The 16,908-nt window shown below is 55.9% G+C and overlaps 1 protein-coding gene across 1 annotated transcript in view; it reads right to left on the minus strand.

Annotated features, from left to right (window-relative positions):
- Positions 1–201: 201 nt before the first annotated feature.
- CRHR2 (corticotropin releasing hormone receptor 2) overlaps positions 202–16,908 on the minus strand; it is a 29,330-nt gene continuing 12,623 nt past the window's right edge. Inside the window, exons 3-12 of the mRNA XM_011384612.1 lie at positions 12,488–12,573; positions 11,445–11,551; positions 11,236–11,353; positions 9,376–9,529; positions 8,846–8,906; positions 7,645–7,717; positions 2,495–2,580; positions 2,166–2,301; positions 1,707–1,748; positions 202–342 (exon numbers count right to left, since the gene is read on the minus strand). Of these exons, the coding sequence (XP_011382914.1) occupies positions 202–342; positions 1,707–1,748; positions 2,166–2,301; positions 2,495–2,580; positions 7,645–7,717; positions 8,846–8,906; positions 9,376–9,529; positions 11,236–11,353; positions 11,445–11,551; positions 12,488–12,573 (1,004 nt within the window). The remainder of the gene's footprint in view (positions 343–1,706; positions 1,749–2,165; positions 2,302–2,494; positions 2,581–7,644; positions 7,718–8,845; positions 8,907–9,375; positions 9,530–11,235; positions 11,354–11,444; positions 11,552–12,487; positions 12,574–16,908) is intronic.

Genomic DNA, 16,908 nt, shown 5'->3' on the forward strand with positions numbered 1-16,908 from the left:
CTCCGGGACGTGGGCCCAGCTGGCCCCGGTTCCTCGCAGCCCCGTGCACTGCTGTACAGCCTCTCTCCTGCCAGGCTGGAGAGCTGGTCTCTGCTCTCTCTTCTGTCCCCACCAGGGCCCGCACGGCAAGGAGAGCCGGGCAGGAGGCTGGGGAAGCTGTCCCAAAGGTGGAGTGATGGGCGAGGCGAGGTGACCGGGGGGTCACACAGCGGCCGTCTGCTTGATGCTGTGGAAGCTGATCCGTGTGGGCGACGTGGGGATGGACATGGCTCGGGCCACAGGGACTCGGAGGGAGTGATGGTCCTGCCAACGGTGCCACCTCTTCTTCATGGCTGAGCGCACCTGGCGGGGAGGGGAGGCAGAGACCCAGCTGAGCCCTAAGGGGCTGATCTTGGGGTCCCACACAGTGCTCTTCCCTGCTCCTTGTCCCTCGCAGGGCCATTAAGGGAGGCTGGGGTGGCCCTCCTGACTGCCACCTTACACTCCAAAAGCGGCCCTTGGAGCTCCCCGCTGCCCTCTGAGGCTCTCCGGAGCCCTCCCTCCCCAGCCCCTCCCTGAGCACCTGCTGCACCCTTCCTGACTTGTTCTGCCACCTTGATGACAGGACCAGATGGCCGCACCTTCCACTCTCCCAGCACCTGCTAATGTGTGCTCCACTCACACCCCACGCTTGGCGGCCATCCTTCTCCCTCCTGAAAGGCCCCCTCACCTGCCCCGCAGCCCTGACCTCTCCGCCTCCTGATGGACCAGCCTCACCTTAGCACACGCTGCCAAGATAGAAAACTAACAGTTCTGTTCATGTCCAAGCCTGAGGGTCGCGGTGCCATCTTATTCCCATTTGTACTGCAACTGAAGAATTTTTCTGCAAAATGGATCGTGTCCCCAACATGCTAGGCCAGCACGAGGTTGACGAGAACAGTCGCTGCACGAGCATTTATTTATTGTTTGTTTGCTCTAATGGCTCCTTCTCTTCCTGCCCTCCAGCCTGGGGTCCCAGGCTCCACCGTTGGACTTTCCCACCTGGGGACTGCTGCTTTAGGTGACAGGCGCCCAGGCCTGCAGGGCCCCCCAGCATCGCCCCGTGTGGCCTGAGGACCACACGGACAGTCCTCGTGAGTCTGGAAGCTCTCAGGCCCTGGGCACTGTGTCTGCTCTTTGCCCCAGAACCCACTGCGGGCCCGTCTGAGCATCTCTCCCAAGTCGGCCACTGGGACTCCGGGCTGTGTGAGCTAACCTGGCTTCCCCATTGCCTGACGCCCCGGAGCCGGCCCGGAGCCGGCCCGGAGCCGGCCCGGAGGTGCATGGTCTGCTCTGCGGAGCAGGGAATGTGCCGGTGGCTTCTCTGTTCCCTGGGTGCGTAAAGGCTGGGATGCACGCCTCGCACCTGATGCGCTCCCAGAAGCTCCCTCCTGTCATGACGTCCATTCTGGCTCCTGTCTCCTGTGAGACCCTGAAACCTGGGCTCCCCGGCTGCCTCGGTGGGGTTGGGGCGTATCGTTCCCAGCCTGCATAGTTGACCTAAACTGGTTGGAGTCCCTCAGCAGGGATTCCTGCCCCCCCAAGGCTGAGTGGTTTCTCTGGCCTCCCCCTACTCCTTCTCCAGGGCAGAGCTGAGCAGAGCAGGGACCCCAGGGTGCTCCCACAAGGTGGGGCAGATTGGAGAGTGAGGACCCCACAGCCCAGGCTGCCCCGGACCAGGCTCGTACCTCTCCATTTAAGAAGCAGTAGAAGACAGACACAAAGAAGCCCTGTAAAGGAAGGAGGGACCCGTCAGTGGTCTGTGGGGGGGCTGCTCTGCCTGGAGGGGTGGAGTAGGGACAGGATGTCGGGGGGGGCACACTCTGACCCTCAGAGCTGAGTGGGCCCCACCCCTCATGGTGCAGGTGTGCTGGGGTCCACTCTGCGTGACAGGCCGCCACGAATCCTCAGAACAGGGGCTAGGCTAGCAGCAGATGCCAGCGAGGGTGCCCCAGACCCAGTCTGGGGTGGGCGCACCTGGGCTCTGGGGTAGGGGTGACAGGGTGTGTGCTCGCACTTATATTTGCGTGTGTACGCAAGTGAATCACGTGTGCACCTGTCCCGCGTGACTGTCTTTGTGAGGGCACAGGCACCTGAGCATGCAGGTCGGGACGCTCACCGCGGCCCTGATCAGGCCATGGCCTCACCTGGAATGACTGCAGGAAGGAGTTGAAATAGATGAACACGATCTGCGACAGGTCGTCCTCCCCGGGGTTGACGAAGAAGAGCATGTAGGTGATGCCCAGGAGGGGCAGGAGGACGAGGGTGGCCTTCACCGCCTTCCTGGGGGAGAGAGGGCGATGCTGCAGCCGGGGCCTCACTCAGGGGCGTCTCTTCTGGGAGCCTAAGTGAGCTCCCTGGGGAGGAGGAAGAGGGCCCTGCCCATAAGCAGGGAGATGACCCGATGGCCTCCCGTCTCCCTGTGTGTGTGTGGCGGGGAGGGGCAGGGGGCGGGGTCAAGGTGCCCATCACTTACCTGTACTGAATCGTCTCTGATGTGGTGGATGCTCGTAATTTTGTCATCAGGATCCTGACGATGTTGAACAGAAATACAAAATTGATCTGGAGAGAGGGAGGCAGACAGGGAGAAAGGAAAGCTCCTGAGGTGGAACGAGGTGGGAGGCAGCCAAATCCCCCCGGGACCCGCTGAAAGCCTATGTCCCGCGCACACGCCCGTCCCCTCCGTTCCCTCCGTCCCCTCCGTTCCCTCGGCACCTGCCTTCGATCCCTCTCTCACCATGACAGGCGCCCCATTTGCTCAGTTCCCGGCCACCTGAGGGCTCTAGGGCCTGCTTCTCCACCCAGACCCGAAGGAAGAAAGCAGCCTCAGAGGTAGTTAACAAGGGCACAGAGGCAGGAGTCCTCAGATGGTCCCCAGCCCCGCGCTGCTCAGGGACACGGCAGGAACTGGGCTCGGGGCTCTGCCCAGCCGCGTCCCCTCTCTGCTGCAGCGTCCCCATTTCTCAGTTAGGGTCTCCCCGAGGCCCTGGTGGAGCAGATCCAGCCGGAGGGAGTGATTAATAACCTGGTCTCTGAAGTGATTAATCTCTCATCATCTGTCCCCCGTGCCAGCAAAACTCCAGAACCTTTGCAGACACCCCCAAGGCAATGAAGATGAATGGGCTGCTGGGCTGACTCCGAGGCTCCTGGAAGGGCCTCATTTATCTTTATTCTGAGTCTCTCTCAGCATCAGAGCCCACCGCACCCAGCCTCTCTGAGACCTGCCCGCTGGGGCGCTGTGTGGTCTCCGGGCTGCAGGCCTCCTGCTGACCCGTGTCGGCTTGTCTGTGTGGCTGTGCTGCCCTCAGCCGCTCCTGGGGGGCCTGTGGGTCCATTCACTGTGCCTGTGTGAGTGTCTTTGCCACAGGGAGTGTGTTCATGTGTGAGTGTGTATCTGGGGACATGGGCATGCTCATGTCCCTCTCGTTTGTCTGAGAAAGTGCCCATGAGTCAGAGGGAGTTACATATTAGCCCAGAGGTGTCTGCTGGCTCACGTGTGAGCACAAGTGTGAGTACATGTGTGCACGTGCACACACACACACAAAAACACACACACACCCCCTTCCTGAGACTCCATCACTCCTTAAACTCTCCTAAGTTCCAGATCCCAGGCTGGGAGCAGGAGACACAGGCAGACATCTCAGGACAGATGGCCCTGTGGGCCTGTGTGACCCCTGAGCTTGAGGATGCGCTGAGGGCCTGGGGCTCTGACTCGTCAGCCACAGCCTGCAGCTCACGGCCCGGGGCACCCAGGGTCTGGGAAGCCTTCGGCCAGGGCTGCCCATGGCCTGCTGCGCCCTGCTTCCTCTTAAGGTTCAGCTAATTTCTAGCTTCTGGGTTTCTGGTATATTCCCTTCCACCACGAGGTCACCTTAACACATAGGTCAGTCCTGATTTTCTCATACAAGTGAGACAAAATATCTGACCTTTTCTGATTCTTTCCGACTTCTCTGGAAGTAGAAGCTGTTGGAATCGAGATATATTCTCATTTCTGTCACATTTCCCTGCATTAAATCTTACCCATTATCTATCAACCTACTGATCAGTTCATTCAATTATCCACCCACTCTTATCCATCTACTCGCCTACCCATCCACCTGTCCACACATCCATCCACCCACCTGTCTGTCTGTCCGTCCGTCCGTCCATCCATCCATCCATCCATCCATCCATCCATCCATCCATCCATCCATCCAAGTATTCATCAATCTACCTACTCACCCACTTATTTAATGGGTAATATGCATATGTCCACCCACCCATTCATCCAGTCAATAAGCAGTTGATGAGCACCTCCGGGCTACGGGGCGCTGTTCCATGTACTGAGGCAAGGAGAGGCTTATCCCCTCTTCTCCCACAAAGCAGGCCAAGTCAGTGACACTGTCTCACCTCACCTTACCCCCCGCCCCACAGGTACCTCCTTCCCTCCTCCAGGGAGGCTGTGACCACCCAGCCCAGCTCTCCATCCTCAAACTCCACCTTTCCCCCAGCTAAACCCTAGCTCTTCAGTCAGCACTGGCTACTGCACCCTAATTTCGTCCAGCCCTGTTTCTGGCTTGACTCATTCATTCATTCATTCACTCACTCACTCACTGCCATGTGCTGGGCTCTGAGCTGGACACCAGCAACGAGATGTGGACTTGGCTTGTGGCTTGGAGTGGGGAGCACATTGCATCTTTCCCAAGGGGCCAGAAAGCTCTGGAGAAACGGCATGTATCTGGGAACTGCAGGAAAGTGGGGAAGGGTATTTCAGGCAGAGAGGAGGCAAGGGCAGAAAGCCCTGGGGTGGAGGAGATGGGCCTGACAGTGGTCAGTGTGCTTGAGGGGAGGCGGAAGGAGTCAGGAGGGAGGTAGAGCCAGCTGGGAGCCCAAAGAGCAAGGCTCCTTCCTGCTGCCACAGCCCCGCAGGGCCCCCCCAGACTGGGGAGTCCTTAGGGCAGCGTGCGAGAGGGGAACGCTGGGGGAAGGGGGAGAGGGCGTGCCGGGTGGGGCCGGGGCCCCTGGACAGGCTTCCTGAGGAGTCCAGCCTTGCGTCGCCCTGCCCTGTCTCTTCCTGGAGCATCTATGCTGGGGGACTGGTTCTCACTGGACGCTCTGGTTTTTCACTCTTGGTGGCATTTTCTAGGCAGGTGAAGTCTCAAAGGCCGAAGTCCTAGTGTGTGCAGGGCCCCGGCAAGGCCACCGAGAAAGCCCACATCCCTGCCCGCAGGGCCCTCTGGACACCGTGGTCCTCCAACTAGAGCGTGTATATCAAAGGCACCAAATGCAGATCCCGGGCCCACTCCAGAAATGCCCAGTGGCAGGTGGGGGCCCCGGAACCAGCATTTGGAACAAGAACAGCTGGGCTGTTACTGGGAGGAGCACTGAGCAAGGAGACACCATCTGTGGAAAGAAGAGCCAAGGGTCTAGCCAGACGGACCAGATGTGCTGCACACTGCAGGCCGCCAGCCTGGGGCCCCAGGCCCTTGTGTCCACCTGCAGCTGCAACGGACAGTTCCCAGCCTGGGGCTTTTCTGGTGCCAGGGGAGCTAGCTCAGCCTGAAAACAGGAGGGCCTGGAAATGTGGGGATGTAGTGTCCCCAGGGCCATCTCCGCTGACGCCGCAGGGCGCGGAGTGTGTGGATAAAGAGTGCGGCTTCCAGACCCGGGGGGTGGGAGGGGCAGAGCTGAGCCCCTCGTGGGCGGTTGTCCCCATGCGGTGGTCACCGCCACGTTCTTTGCTGGTTTCGTCCTTTCTTTGTCTTCCGCCCCCGGCCCGCACTGCGCTTCCCGAGATCACCTCCCAAATGAACGCCTGGCCCCAAGTCCTCATTGAATGGCATTTGTGTGGCCTCGGGCAGGTGGCTTAATTAGCCTCCCTGAGCTGCTGCTTCCTCGCCTGCCCGACTGGGGTAACCACAGAGCCTGCAACAGGCTGAAACACTCACGCAGGGCACCGAGCCCGTGCCCGGCCCGGAGAGTGGCCCAGTTAATGCCGCGTGCCTTTCCCAGCACAACCACCATGAGAAGAACCTCAACCGCTTCCCAGAACCCAGAAATAAGTGCTGTCTCTCAGCAGCAGAAATGCAGCTGGGAACCCCAGGGGAGGACAGTGGGGGCAGGGGGCGGGGTGCGGCAAGGCGCCAGGCACATATCAAACTGAGGGGACGGCAGGCGGGTGGTGGGTGGCCTGTCGCTGAGTCTTGGCTGAGCTAGCTATTAGCGGTGATGTTGGGCAGGCTGTTTCGTCTCTGTTTCTTCATCTGTGAAATGGGAAGCATGCTCCCTACTTCTGCCAGGCACTGGGGACGTGAGGATTGGAAGCACTGAGGACAGAGCTTCCGAAAGGGCTCAGTGCAAAAAGCTGGGTGTGGGCTGGGCCCAAAGGGAGAGACAAGCAAAGGTGAGGGGGGCACCAGGAAGGGCACACAGAGAGGAGGCTGGGGGTCGGGTCTGGACAGGGAGCCCCCCACGCCTTTGTCCACTCATTTCCTCACCACTGTCCCATCCCCTTGCAATGGGGGCTTGCTCCCCACTATTGCTGGTTCCCCATCCAGGCCAGCCTTCCCTGGTCGGGCCCTAAGCTCATTCAAAGCCCTGTCCTCCAGCATGTCCTCCTCAACAGCTGGCCAGGAGGGGCTGGGTCTCGTGGGGTTTCCATTCCCACTGGGGGTGAATGAGTCATTGCAGCTGGGCCTCCAAGGACAAGCCCTCCCGGCCACTGACTGCTGACAGGGACTGGCTTCCGCCTCTGAAGAAAACAGAGCCCTGATGGTAGAATTTCAGGCAGTGGGTAAAAAGTCTTAGTCATCTCTGGTTCACATATATCAAGGACACTTCAAAGATAGGGGTCAAATGAATCCCAGAAGAATTCACAAAAAGGAGAGTAAGAAACGAAAAGAGATAAATAGTAACTGTCTGCAAGGGAAACCAAAGGAACCTCCATTAGGCACCTGCTGTGTACAAGAGGAGGCTGGCTCTCTCTGGGTTCCCACAGGAACGGGTAGCCCTTTAAGGAAGCTGGTACATACAGGAACTTGAAATTACCAAGCCTGAAATAAGTCTTACGTAAATGGCAGTTTCTTATGGGGCTTTTTTGAATGCTTCTCTCTCTTTTTTTTTTTTTTAATGTATGATGTATAATGGGCTCATTTTTGCAGAATGCAGCCTTTACTTAAACTCTACCTTAATTAAAGCTCGTTGTGGATTAAAGATGGGTGGCAATTATACCTTAGATGTGAATACATTTGGCAAAGGGCGGGGAGCTGGACTGGGAACAATTGCTCATTACGCTTCATTCTGGTCCCACTGCTCCGGGCTGGGGGTGGTGGGCTGGGCCCGGGAGGAGGCCACCGGGGGAGGAGGGCGATGTAGGTCTGGGCTGAACAGAAGCCTGCACACCCTTCTCTTGCCACCAGCTGCCCCCTCGCCTGGCTGTCTCAGCATCGTACCTGGCAAGGGGACATCAGATGCGGGAACGCACTAGAAATCGGGAAGGCGTGAGAGCCAGGAAGGGAAGAGCAAGGAAGCAGGTGCGTGCGCACAGCGTGTGCAGGGGGCCTCTCCAGACCACGTCCTTCCCCCGAGTCTCTGATGGGTGGGTCCTCGCCGTTGGCCCGGTGCCCAGCCCATCGCAGCCCCACCTACCAGCAGCACGAGGATGATGGGGCCTTGGTAGACGTAGTCCACGAGGTCTCCAGGCTCCTTCCCAAACCAGCACCTGCAAAGGTGGGTGGCTGTGAGTGGCCTGCTGGGCCGGAGCTGGGAGACCGCTGTAGACTTGGGTCCAGGGTCCTCCAGCTTGACCCATCCTGAGACCCGATCTCCAGGGCTGCAGCTTACCCAGAAGCCTGGGTAGATGGTCGGTCCCAGCCCCACTGACCACCCTGCTCACCCCTGGGCTGCCTTTGGCCCTGCGTGGAGGGTCTGGTCTCCCAGCCAGTCCGAGGCAGCATGGTCTCCTCCTCCTTCCCTTCACTCCCCCACCCCACTCGGACTGCTGGGCCCAGGGCTGGGTGTGCAGGAGGCTCGTGAATGAACGGAGAGCTGGGCTGCCCTGGGCTGGCCCCGCATCCAGCCACCCTGTGCCACCCGCTTCTGCATTGCTTGGCACCCACTGCTCCATGTGCCAGGCACTCAGCCACATGAAGCGGCTTCTCCTGCCCCGAGCCCCGCCTTTCTCCAAGCTGAGGAGCACGGTGGGTGGAGAAGCTTCGGGGTCGAGGTTCGGGGGGAAGTGTGGGGCCAGGACCCAGTCTGGCTCTGCCAGCAACTCCCACTGGACCTCGGGGAGGGACCATGGACTTCAGGAAACTCTGTGTCCAGCGGTCATCCAGTGCACACCGCCAGAGACAGGAATGTCCCCTGCTGCCTCCCAGCACCAGGGGTTCTGGTCTCTGCTTGAACACCCCCTTTGACGGGAAGCTCACTATCATTCTGAATAATGAGAAAAGCTCCTTCTCTTATTCTTGGGCAGCTTTTATCATTACGAGCACTTCCTAATGTTCCTGCCCTCACCCCCAAATCCCATCTGCTCTCTCCAGCCTCGCCCACAGCCCTGGCCCAGGGGCCTGTGAAGGGCTCACTGACACAGCCTTGGATATGCTCTGGGTTAAAAGCCAGAAGCCCCGGGTACCTCCATGTACTCCGGCTCTGAGGGGGAGGCCTTCCCAAAGGCCAAAGGGGTCATGCATTTGGGGTTCAGAGGAACCAGAAATCCTAATTCAACAAACAAAGGTGACTTGACACCTGCCACATGAGTACTTCTGAGTGTGGGAATATTTTTTAAAATTTAAGGACTACGGAAAGCCAATCTGTCCCAGAGCCGTAGATGGCGCATCCTACTCACTGTTCATTCTCATAGTAGAGTTTGCCAATGGCCCAGGCGATGATGATCGGGCAGGGGATGCCTGAAAGAAGGACAGGCACGGGCTGCAGTGGACAGACAGATGGACAGGGGGGCCTCTCATAGAACACAGGGTGAGGGGACCACAAGAGGCCTGGGATCATGTTTCCAACCACCCCACTGCAGACCACCCATGACCCCAAGGGCCCTGTCCCTGGACCCCTGCCCTCCCCCCTCCCCCACTCCCGGCCATCTGCTCCAAGCGGGTCAGAGAGAGGAAGGGACAGAGTGATCTTTCAGAGCCAGGGACAAAGGTCCTTGGGTCTGCCATTCCACGAGGAAGGCTATTTGTGGAAGGTTCTTTTGGAGGGACTATTTGCTTCTTCCTCGCCAGCATGGAGGGGAGCGACTGCATCCTCTGACTGTTCTGGGGATGGCGGGTGGGGCTGTGGTCCTGTCCTTCCACAAGGAGGTGACCTTGTCAGTGGTCCCTCCTCCCCAGCTTGGCTCAGACGGTCCCCCGGGACTCTCACACCATCCGATGAAGAGGAAGAGCCACTTCCGCAGGCGCTCGGTGGAGTAGGTCATGACGATGGCCGTGTGCAGGTAGCAGCCCTCTACGAACATCCAGAAGAAGTTAGTCACCACGAAGTAGTTGAAGACGGCGGTGATGCAGCGGCACCAGACCTGCACGGGCGGGCGGTGGTCAGGGGCTGCCCGGGCCAGGGCCCCCGTGTGGGCCTGGGCGCCGGTGGAGGGCAGCCGATTTCAGTGGCTCAGACACATGGCATTAAATACCCTCAAATCTCATTCTGGGAAGGTTCGTCCTCTGTCATTTCTCTCTGTTTCAGACTGAGTTAAGGCACCGGTCTCCACCGGTACCAGTGTGTCTGTGACTTCCCCCCAACGCTTTCTCATTTTCCATTTCTAATCAAGAAGGAAGGAGTCTGGCTCCAAGTGTTCTGCCGGCAGAGGCTAGAATGGATAACGCTGCTGTGCTTTCACGGTCATACTTTTTTGAGGGTCACCTTTAATCCATAACAGTCAGACTGGTTTCCAGTTAAGGATGGAACATGAAATTCCATGTAGTTTGAAAAAGCAAAGTGATTCAATGGAAAGAAAACCGTTGCATACGCAACAGAGCAGCGTTTGTGAAGGTAAGCGGCAGCCCGTGAGGCGGCCTCCAGCATCCGGGGTCAGCAGAGTGAATGTTGCTGCTGTCGGCCTCCCCGGGAGAGAGGGATTTGTCCCTGTCCCTCTGAGCAGGATACCCCCTCCCCAGTCACCTCGCAGAGGAGAGACGGGGGTCTGGGCCGAGGAAGACCTGTCCAGAGCAGCAGCGAGCCACGGCCAGGTCCTGGGTCCTCAGACCTTTTCTCTACGGACCCTGCCTGGCCTCTTTCCCCACGGGTGCATCCGCAGGACACACTCAGCGCTGAGGTGGGGACATGGGGACGTGAAGTCAGAGAAGCCCAGCGGTGGGGGGCTCTCTGCCCTCGTGGGCAGCTTGTCCCCTGGCTCACAGATAAGCCTCCTGCGTTGACCGCTGCCTCCACGGCTATCTCCCGTGGCGCTGGCCCTGACTTTGGCCCCACGTGACTGTGCGTCTATTCTGTCCCAAGAAAGTCATCCTGAAATGGGAAGCTAAAGATCCCTCTCTCCAACCCTGCCTTTCCTTCAAGTTAAGTAAGTGACATCTTATCAGTACAAATCATTACGGGGCTGCAGGGTGCCCCAAACTGGATTGAACTTGGTTGGGGCTGAGGCAGCACTCAGTGTGGAGTCAAGTTAAGGGTCGAACCAGGCTGGGTGGGCGCCTGCTCAGGTCCAGACATCCAAACGAAAGGTACTGACAAGTCTAATGCCGTGACAATGAACTCTGCAGTTGGCCCCACTCTAGCCTCTGGTGTTTTAAAGACGTGGGCATAGTGCAGTAGCAGTTGACACAAATCCAGGGTAGTTGACACAAATCCCAACACGTGGGATGGCGCCCTCAAGATCCTGCTGGCTCAGATGTGGAGGCATCACTGCAGGGCCACCTAACTCCTCTGAGCCTCAGTTCCCATGTCTGCATAATGGGCAAATAATCTCTACGGGGCTCTCGTTGGGATTTAGCGAGACAAAGCTCAACACAGGTTAATTCCAGCCTCCTCTTCTCTAAGGAGACCTTAGAAGGTCCTAAAGTCGCAAGATGGGGAATGGGACAGGAGATCTCAAAGTCTGGTGTCGGGTTTGTACTGCTCCCAAGACCCCAACCTGGCAGCTCCCCTCCTCCCTCCCGCTCTGGGGGTACAATGATTGGAGTGGTGGTGAGCTGAGGACTGGGTGAGAGAGGTGGGTGCCCCCAGAGCCCGGAGCCCCCCAGGCCCAGCCCCAAGACTCTGCCCAGTAACCTCATTGCTTTCGTGCACTTCGTGGTCGATGAGCTGTAGCAGGAACCACATGACATTTCTCAGGATAAACGTGGTGATGAGGTTCCAGTGAATCACATTCCGCAGACAGCGAATGCTCCTGTGGGAGGCCCAGGCCAGGGTTCAGCTGGGACTGGAAGGGGTGTGGGGGGGAGAGGGACAGGGAGCAACCAGATGTGGGGGAGACTCACCGAAGGGCCAGGAAAAGCAGGAAGGCGGCCACAAGGGCGACCACCGAAACGCAGTGGCCCAGGTAGTTGATGATGAGGGCGATGTGGTAGTGCAGGTCGTACTTCCTCTGCCGGACACACAGACAGACACACAAAGGGCAGAGCTGAGCACTCTAGCCATGGCCGCCCTGTGCGTCCCGACCTTGGGGCAGAAGTGGCTCCACGTGTCATCAGCATTCAGCTCACTCCTGTTGGCTCCGGGTATAAATGGCTGCGGTCAGGCCTCCCGGCGCGCAGCTTTGGGCAGATCTGGACAGAATGTATTCTGAGATATGCCAGAGGTGTGGGTAGATCTTATTTTCTTTTTAATTCTGGACTGAGAGTTGCCACATCTGTGTTCAGTCTCAGCTCAGACCCCAGTTGACTGAGCAACTGCAGGTGAGTTAATTCAAATCTCTGGACCTTGGTTTTAATACCTGCACAATGGGTCCAGCCTACCCTCCTGCTTCAGAAGCAGTGACCCATGGAGGCCTGGTGGGGGGCGCCTTGGGATCGGTCTGCCCCAGGTGCGGGAATGACAGGGCTGCATTGTCTGTGGGGAACTTAAGAACAATAACGAAACCAAATAAAAGCCAGTCTCCTTTATTATTATTACCACGTGCTGGCGGTTTCAAGCAGAGGCCATCATAAAGCACTCTTTCCTGCCAAGGCAGACCGTACCGCCACCCCACTTTGGCTGCCTCTGCTCAACTGGGGAAACAGGCCCAGAAGAGGAAGGAATGCACACAGCCTGTGAGATGCCAGGGCACCGGTTACACAGTCACCCCCTTCTTGTGTCCAGTGTCACCTTGGTTGCGCTTTTCCACCAGCCCAAGCTCTCCTGAAGTTGAGGTTCCATGTCCCCCTTCTCTGCTCCACTACAGTGTCACTGGGCACAGGGCAGGCCATGCGGCAGGGGCAGGAGGTGCAAAATAGAGTGGTTGGGAGGCACAGGACGGGTGCTGCCACCTGAGGCTCTGCGCTTGGCCTGAGCCCCGATACCTGACAGGGACCGGGCTGCTCACCTTGTCATCCAGAATGGGCACGCACTGTGAGTAGTTGATCCGGGAGGCCCACGTGCCGTTCTCCAAGCACTCGCGGTAGGCGCTTCCTACAAAAGATGGCAGCCACCAGGAGGCAGGTCGCTCCCCAACTCGAGATCACCCCGGCTCCCTGGCCCGCCCCCCTCGGGGTAAGGCCCATACTTCTCGGCTTCCCTAGGTCAGGAAGCACAACACGTATCTGAAAGTTCACGTGAAAGTCGCTTGTATGAAAACGGCACAAAAGCGTTATCACACACGGTAGCTGAAAGGCAAGAAAAAACCCATTTCCAAAACAATCTTTGACTAGTAAGTAGTTCATACGCTCACTTTAATTTTGTTCTAAGCTGAACCCCAATTGTAGGCTCTGGGTTGTAGGTAAAGATTCACTGCTGATTTCAGCATGCCCAATAATTTCCATCCTTATCTCAATCATTTTATGCTTGTGAGATCCACACTTTTCCTACCTGGCATCAGCACTTCCATTTTAATAATAGCTACCACTGACACAGCAGGTGTCTACCCCGTACTAGATCCTCTTCCAGCTGTGTTATATGCGCTGTCCGTTCAATCCTCACGGCGACCCCAGGAAGTAGGTACTGATGTTACCCCATTTACACAGAGGAAACTGAGACACAAAGAAATTAGGCTACCTGCCAAGGACACAAAGTTGAGAAGAAGGTTCAGGTTTTATGTTAATCCCTAGGCTACTGAGCACATAGAAATGAGGGACACTGTGCTGCTGACCTTGAACCACGGCTGCCTGGGCGACATCACCATGTGATGCCTCTAAATGTTTGAGAACCAGCCTCTGTACTTAGGTTGGAATGTGATGTGTGAAAAGACATTTCAGAGCCTCAATGTCTAATGTACAATAGTGCAGGTTTTATCAAAGGAGCATGTGCGAAGATCAAAGAATGCTCATCTTTACCTTTCTGTAAGTCTTAGCTTGACTGTCCATGTCTTGCTGCTAAGCCGCTCCGCTCCAGGAAGCCCACCCTCAACCTCTAACCGGGAGGAAACCCTCAAGCCTGAGAACTCCCACAGCCGTTTGGTGGCCTCTGCTCTGCATTGCATGATTAGTATGAATCTTACCTCCCCCACTTGGTAACAAATTCTAAGTGATCCGTTGTTGGGTGATTTCTGAGCAGAGTTCTGCTCTCTGGCTAATAGACAGTTGTTTGTAGATTTTTCTTTTGGCTTATGTTAGATATACAATATAATACTAATTAAAATAAATAGCACAGAGCAGAGTCATAGAGCTAGAGGGGGAACCTTAGATTGTTTTTGGAAGCAGTGAGTTCTGAAATAATTAAGTTACTTAAAAAACCCACTTCCGCTGAGCTGACAGTGAGTTAAAAGCAATGGAATTATTAAGGAGCACGTGCTGAAGCGCAGAAACATTGGGGAGATTCTATTAGTGTAATTGTTTTTTAATTTGGTGCTCTGAGCTCGTAGATTTTTCAAATTCAGGATTGTTACTGGACTTTTCCTGCCTCTGGGGCCTGTCAGTCCGAGGCTGCTTCTGGCAGGGCTCTGGCCCCAATGTGAGTTAACCAGGCCAATACTGGTCTGATACTGATTCCGGCCCCAACGTGAGGACACTGGCTCCTCGCCCCTGACCATGAATTCCCCATTTGGGTTTTCTCCTTCCTCGGGGTTGAGTGTTAAGAGAATCCGACGGACGGGGTCGGTGACATTGCTGCACTAAAAAACAGATGTGGGATGAAGCTAAAAGGACCCACGTAATGGTATCTTGGGAGGGTGGCTCTTTCTGAAAAAAGAACAATCTTTTCCTGACAGGGGTTTAGAGTCTCTCTCAACAGGCCCATGTGAGGTGAGACAGACCCTGATCATGGCTGTGGTTCAAAGGGTAGAAATATTTATCTTCTGGGGATGTTCATAAATGTGATCCAGTTTTTCTGAAGTTCAGTGCTAAACCCCTTCCTACAGGAAGGACTCCTTGATTGTTCCCTCTTATAGACTCCCCTCCCCCGCCTCTCTCCCCTCCCCCCTCCTCCCTTCTTCCCTTTCTCTTGCTTCCATGCCCCCCAATTCTGACAGCCTGAGCCCCACATTTCCAGCCCTTGCTCACGACCTGGCCTGAGTTGTTCAGGTGTGTGAGTCAGTCTCTCTGACCAGTATGGGGCTCCCTGAGGACAGGGCCTCAGAGTACTCATTTCCCAAGTATAATATCCTGTGGTGGTACTGGCCATGGGGTAGGCTTGTGGACAGGAGGGGGTCAAGAGATAGATGCTGCAAATTGAGACCTTGCCGGCTCCTTACTTCGGTGCCCCTATGGTACCCAGTTCCATGGATTCTGTCTCCTTTTTCTTCTTCCAGAATCCGAGCCCCCTCCTGCCCATCTCTCCACCCTCTCTTCAGTCATCTCACTCGCTTGCCCGGATTGGCAAACAGCCTGTATCTTGCCCTCCTGTCTTTTCTCTTGCTCCCTCGAACTCTCTCCATCCTTTACCCTGCCAGGTGGTCATGTTGATTTCTGCTTAAAAGCCATCAGCAAATTTTTATTGCTCCAAGGAATAAAGTCCAACTTTCTTGGTGTGATATTCAAGGCCCTGGACACTTGGGCATCAGCCTAACTTTCCTGACCCATCTCCACCAGTCTGCATGGCCGTTGACATTTGCACTAGCAGGCAGGGCGCACACCCAGCTCTCTGCTGAGCCACCCCTAGAAACACCCTCCTCACTTCCACCCGCTGCTCACTGGTGAACTCCTATCTATTTTTTTAACCTCAGCTCAAATGCCACCTCCTCCTGGAGGCTTCCTCAATACCCAAGATATTAAGGATCTATTCTTTTTTTCTAAACACTTCCTCTATGTCTTCCTATCCTTGGGAAATAGGCCTTCACATTCTATTGCCCTTGAACCACAGCACACATCCATTTCATATCACAATCCAGTACACACACACACACACACACACACACACGCACACACACAACATACATCCCTCACATTACTGAATCCACTTTCACAAAGCAAAATTTATCTTGACCACAGTTATAATATTTTTCTTCCTATTCTATTCTAATGAATTCTATTTATTTTACATACAAATGCTGGTCATGACCACTAAATTGACTTCAGAATCCACTATTGTGCTACTATCTGTAGTTTGAAAAACAAAAATCTCTTTTAGAGCATTTGCCATAATTCACTATGGACTTCACCTCCTATTCTTTACTATCAAGTTGAACTCCCTGGGGACAGATATGTAGGCAGAGACCATGTTGGAGTCATCAGATCCCCCCCCCCGCCCCCACAGGAGTGAGCCATCAAGTACATGTGGGCTGCATTGAACTGACTCAAGTCTGCCAAAACCTTGGAAAGCAAGGTCTGCGATGTGGGATGTGGTGGTGGGCGGGGGCGTCCCTCTGAGGGTGCAGCCATGCCTGGGAATGAGGTTCTGGCTACAGACACCGGGGACTGGAAGGCAGATGTTACCAGCTCTTCAGGAGAGCTGGCTAATGAGGACACGGAGCCCTCAGGCACAGCCTTGGACAGGAGAGAGTAAGACAGGAAGAGTCTCCCCTGCGAACCACAGGAAGATGGGTATAAAAAGTCTGAGGACAGGTGGCCAGGCCAGCATCAAGGGTATGGATGCAGTGAGGTGGGTGCCTGTTACCACAGCAACACAGGTAGCCTTGCCAAAGATCAATGCTGATGGTGTGCAGTGTGGCCTGCAAGGGACATTACGGTCTTGATGATGTAGGCAGAGTCTTCTCTTCCAGGGTTCTGTGTCCTGCAAAGCCTGGGCTTTATCCCCAGCCATGACGCTGCCCCCAGAGTGGCTCTGGCCTGTTGAAAGCCCCCATTACAATGGTCTCTCCCCCTTTCACATGCTGACGCTTTGATAAGAGTTCCTGGTTCAGGCAGGCACCTGAGGGTCCAGAAGCCTGGCTGGGACAAGATTGGAGCTTCTTTTTTAGCTGTAACTTTGTTTCTGGCTGGCTAAGTGACCTTGGCTAAATCTTTTCCTTCTTAGCCTGTTTCACCTCTCAGAAAAATCGATATAAACTGGTTCTTAAAGATGGTACTGCCATGTCAGGTGGGTCAAGAATCTGTCGTGTGCGCCTTCTCAATTTGCTAAATGCCATTGGCAACCTCGAGCCATGGTGACAACCCCAAATATCCTTACACCGCTTTCAAGTGTTCCCTAGGTTGGCACTTCTACTTCTGATATGCTAACTGGCAAGGCATGGGAGACAGGCCATTGGAGACGGGGACCACAAGGGACCATTTTGGTGGTAGTTATGTGGGACAGAGTGGAAGAGACAGGTTGGGCAGAGGTAGTGAATGGGACTCTGGTGGAGGGGCCGCAATATGGTCATTGAATATCTAGAAAGTGACAAGAAGTGAGAGTGGGAAGTTGCTGGCGAGTGCC

The sequence above is a fragment of the Pteropus vampyrus genome, unplaced genomic scaffold (assembly GCF_000151845.1).
Source record: "Pteropus vampyrus isolate Shadow unplaced genomic scaffold, Pvam_2.0 Scaffold598, whole genome shotgun sequence".
NCBI lineage: Eukaryota > Metazoa > Chordata > Mammalia > Chiroptera > Pteropodidae > Pteropus > Pteropus vampyrus.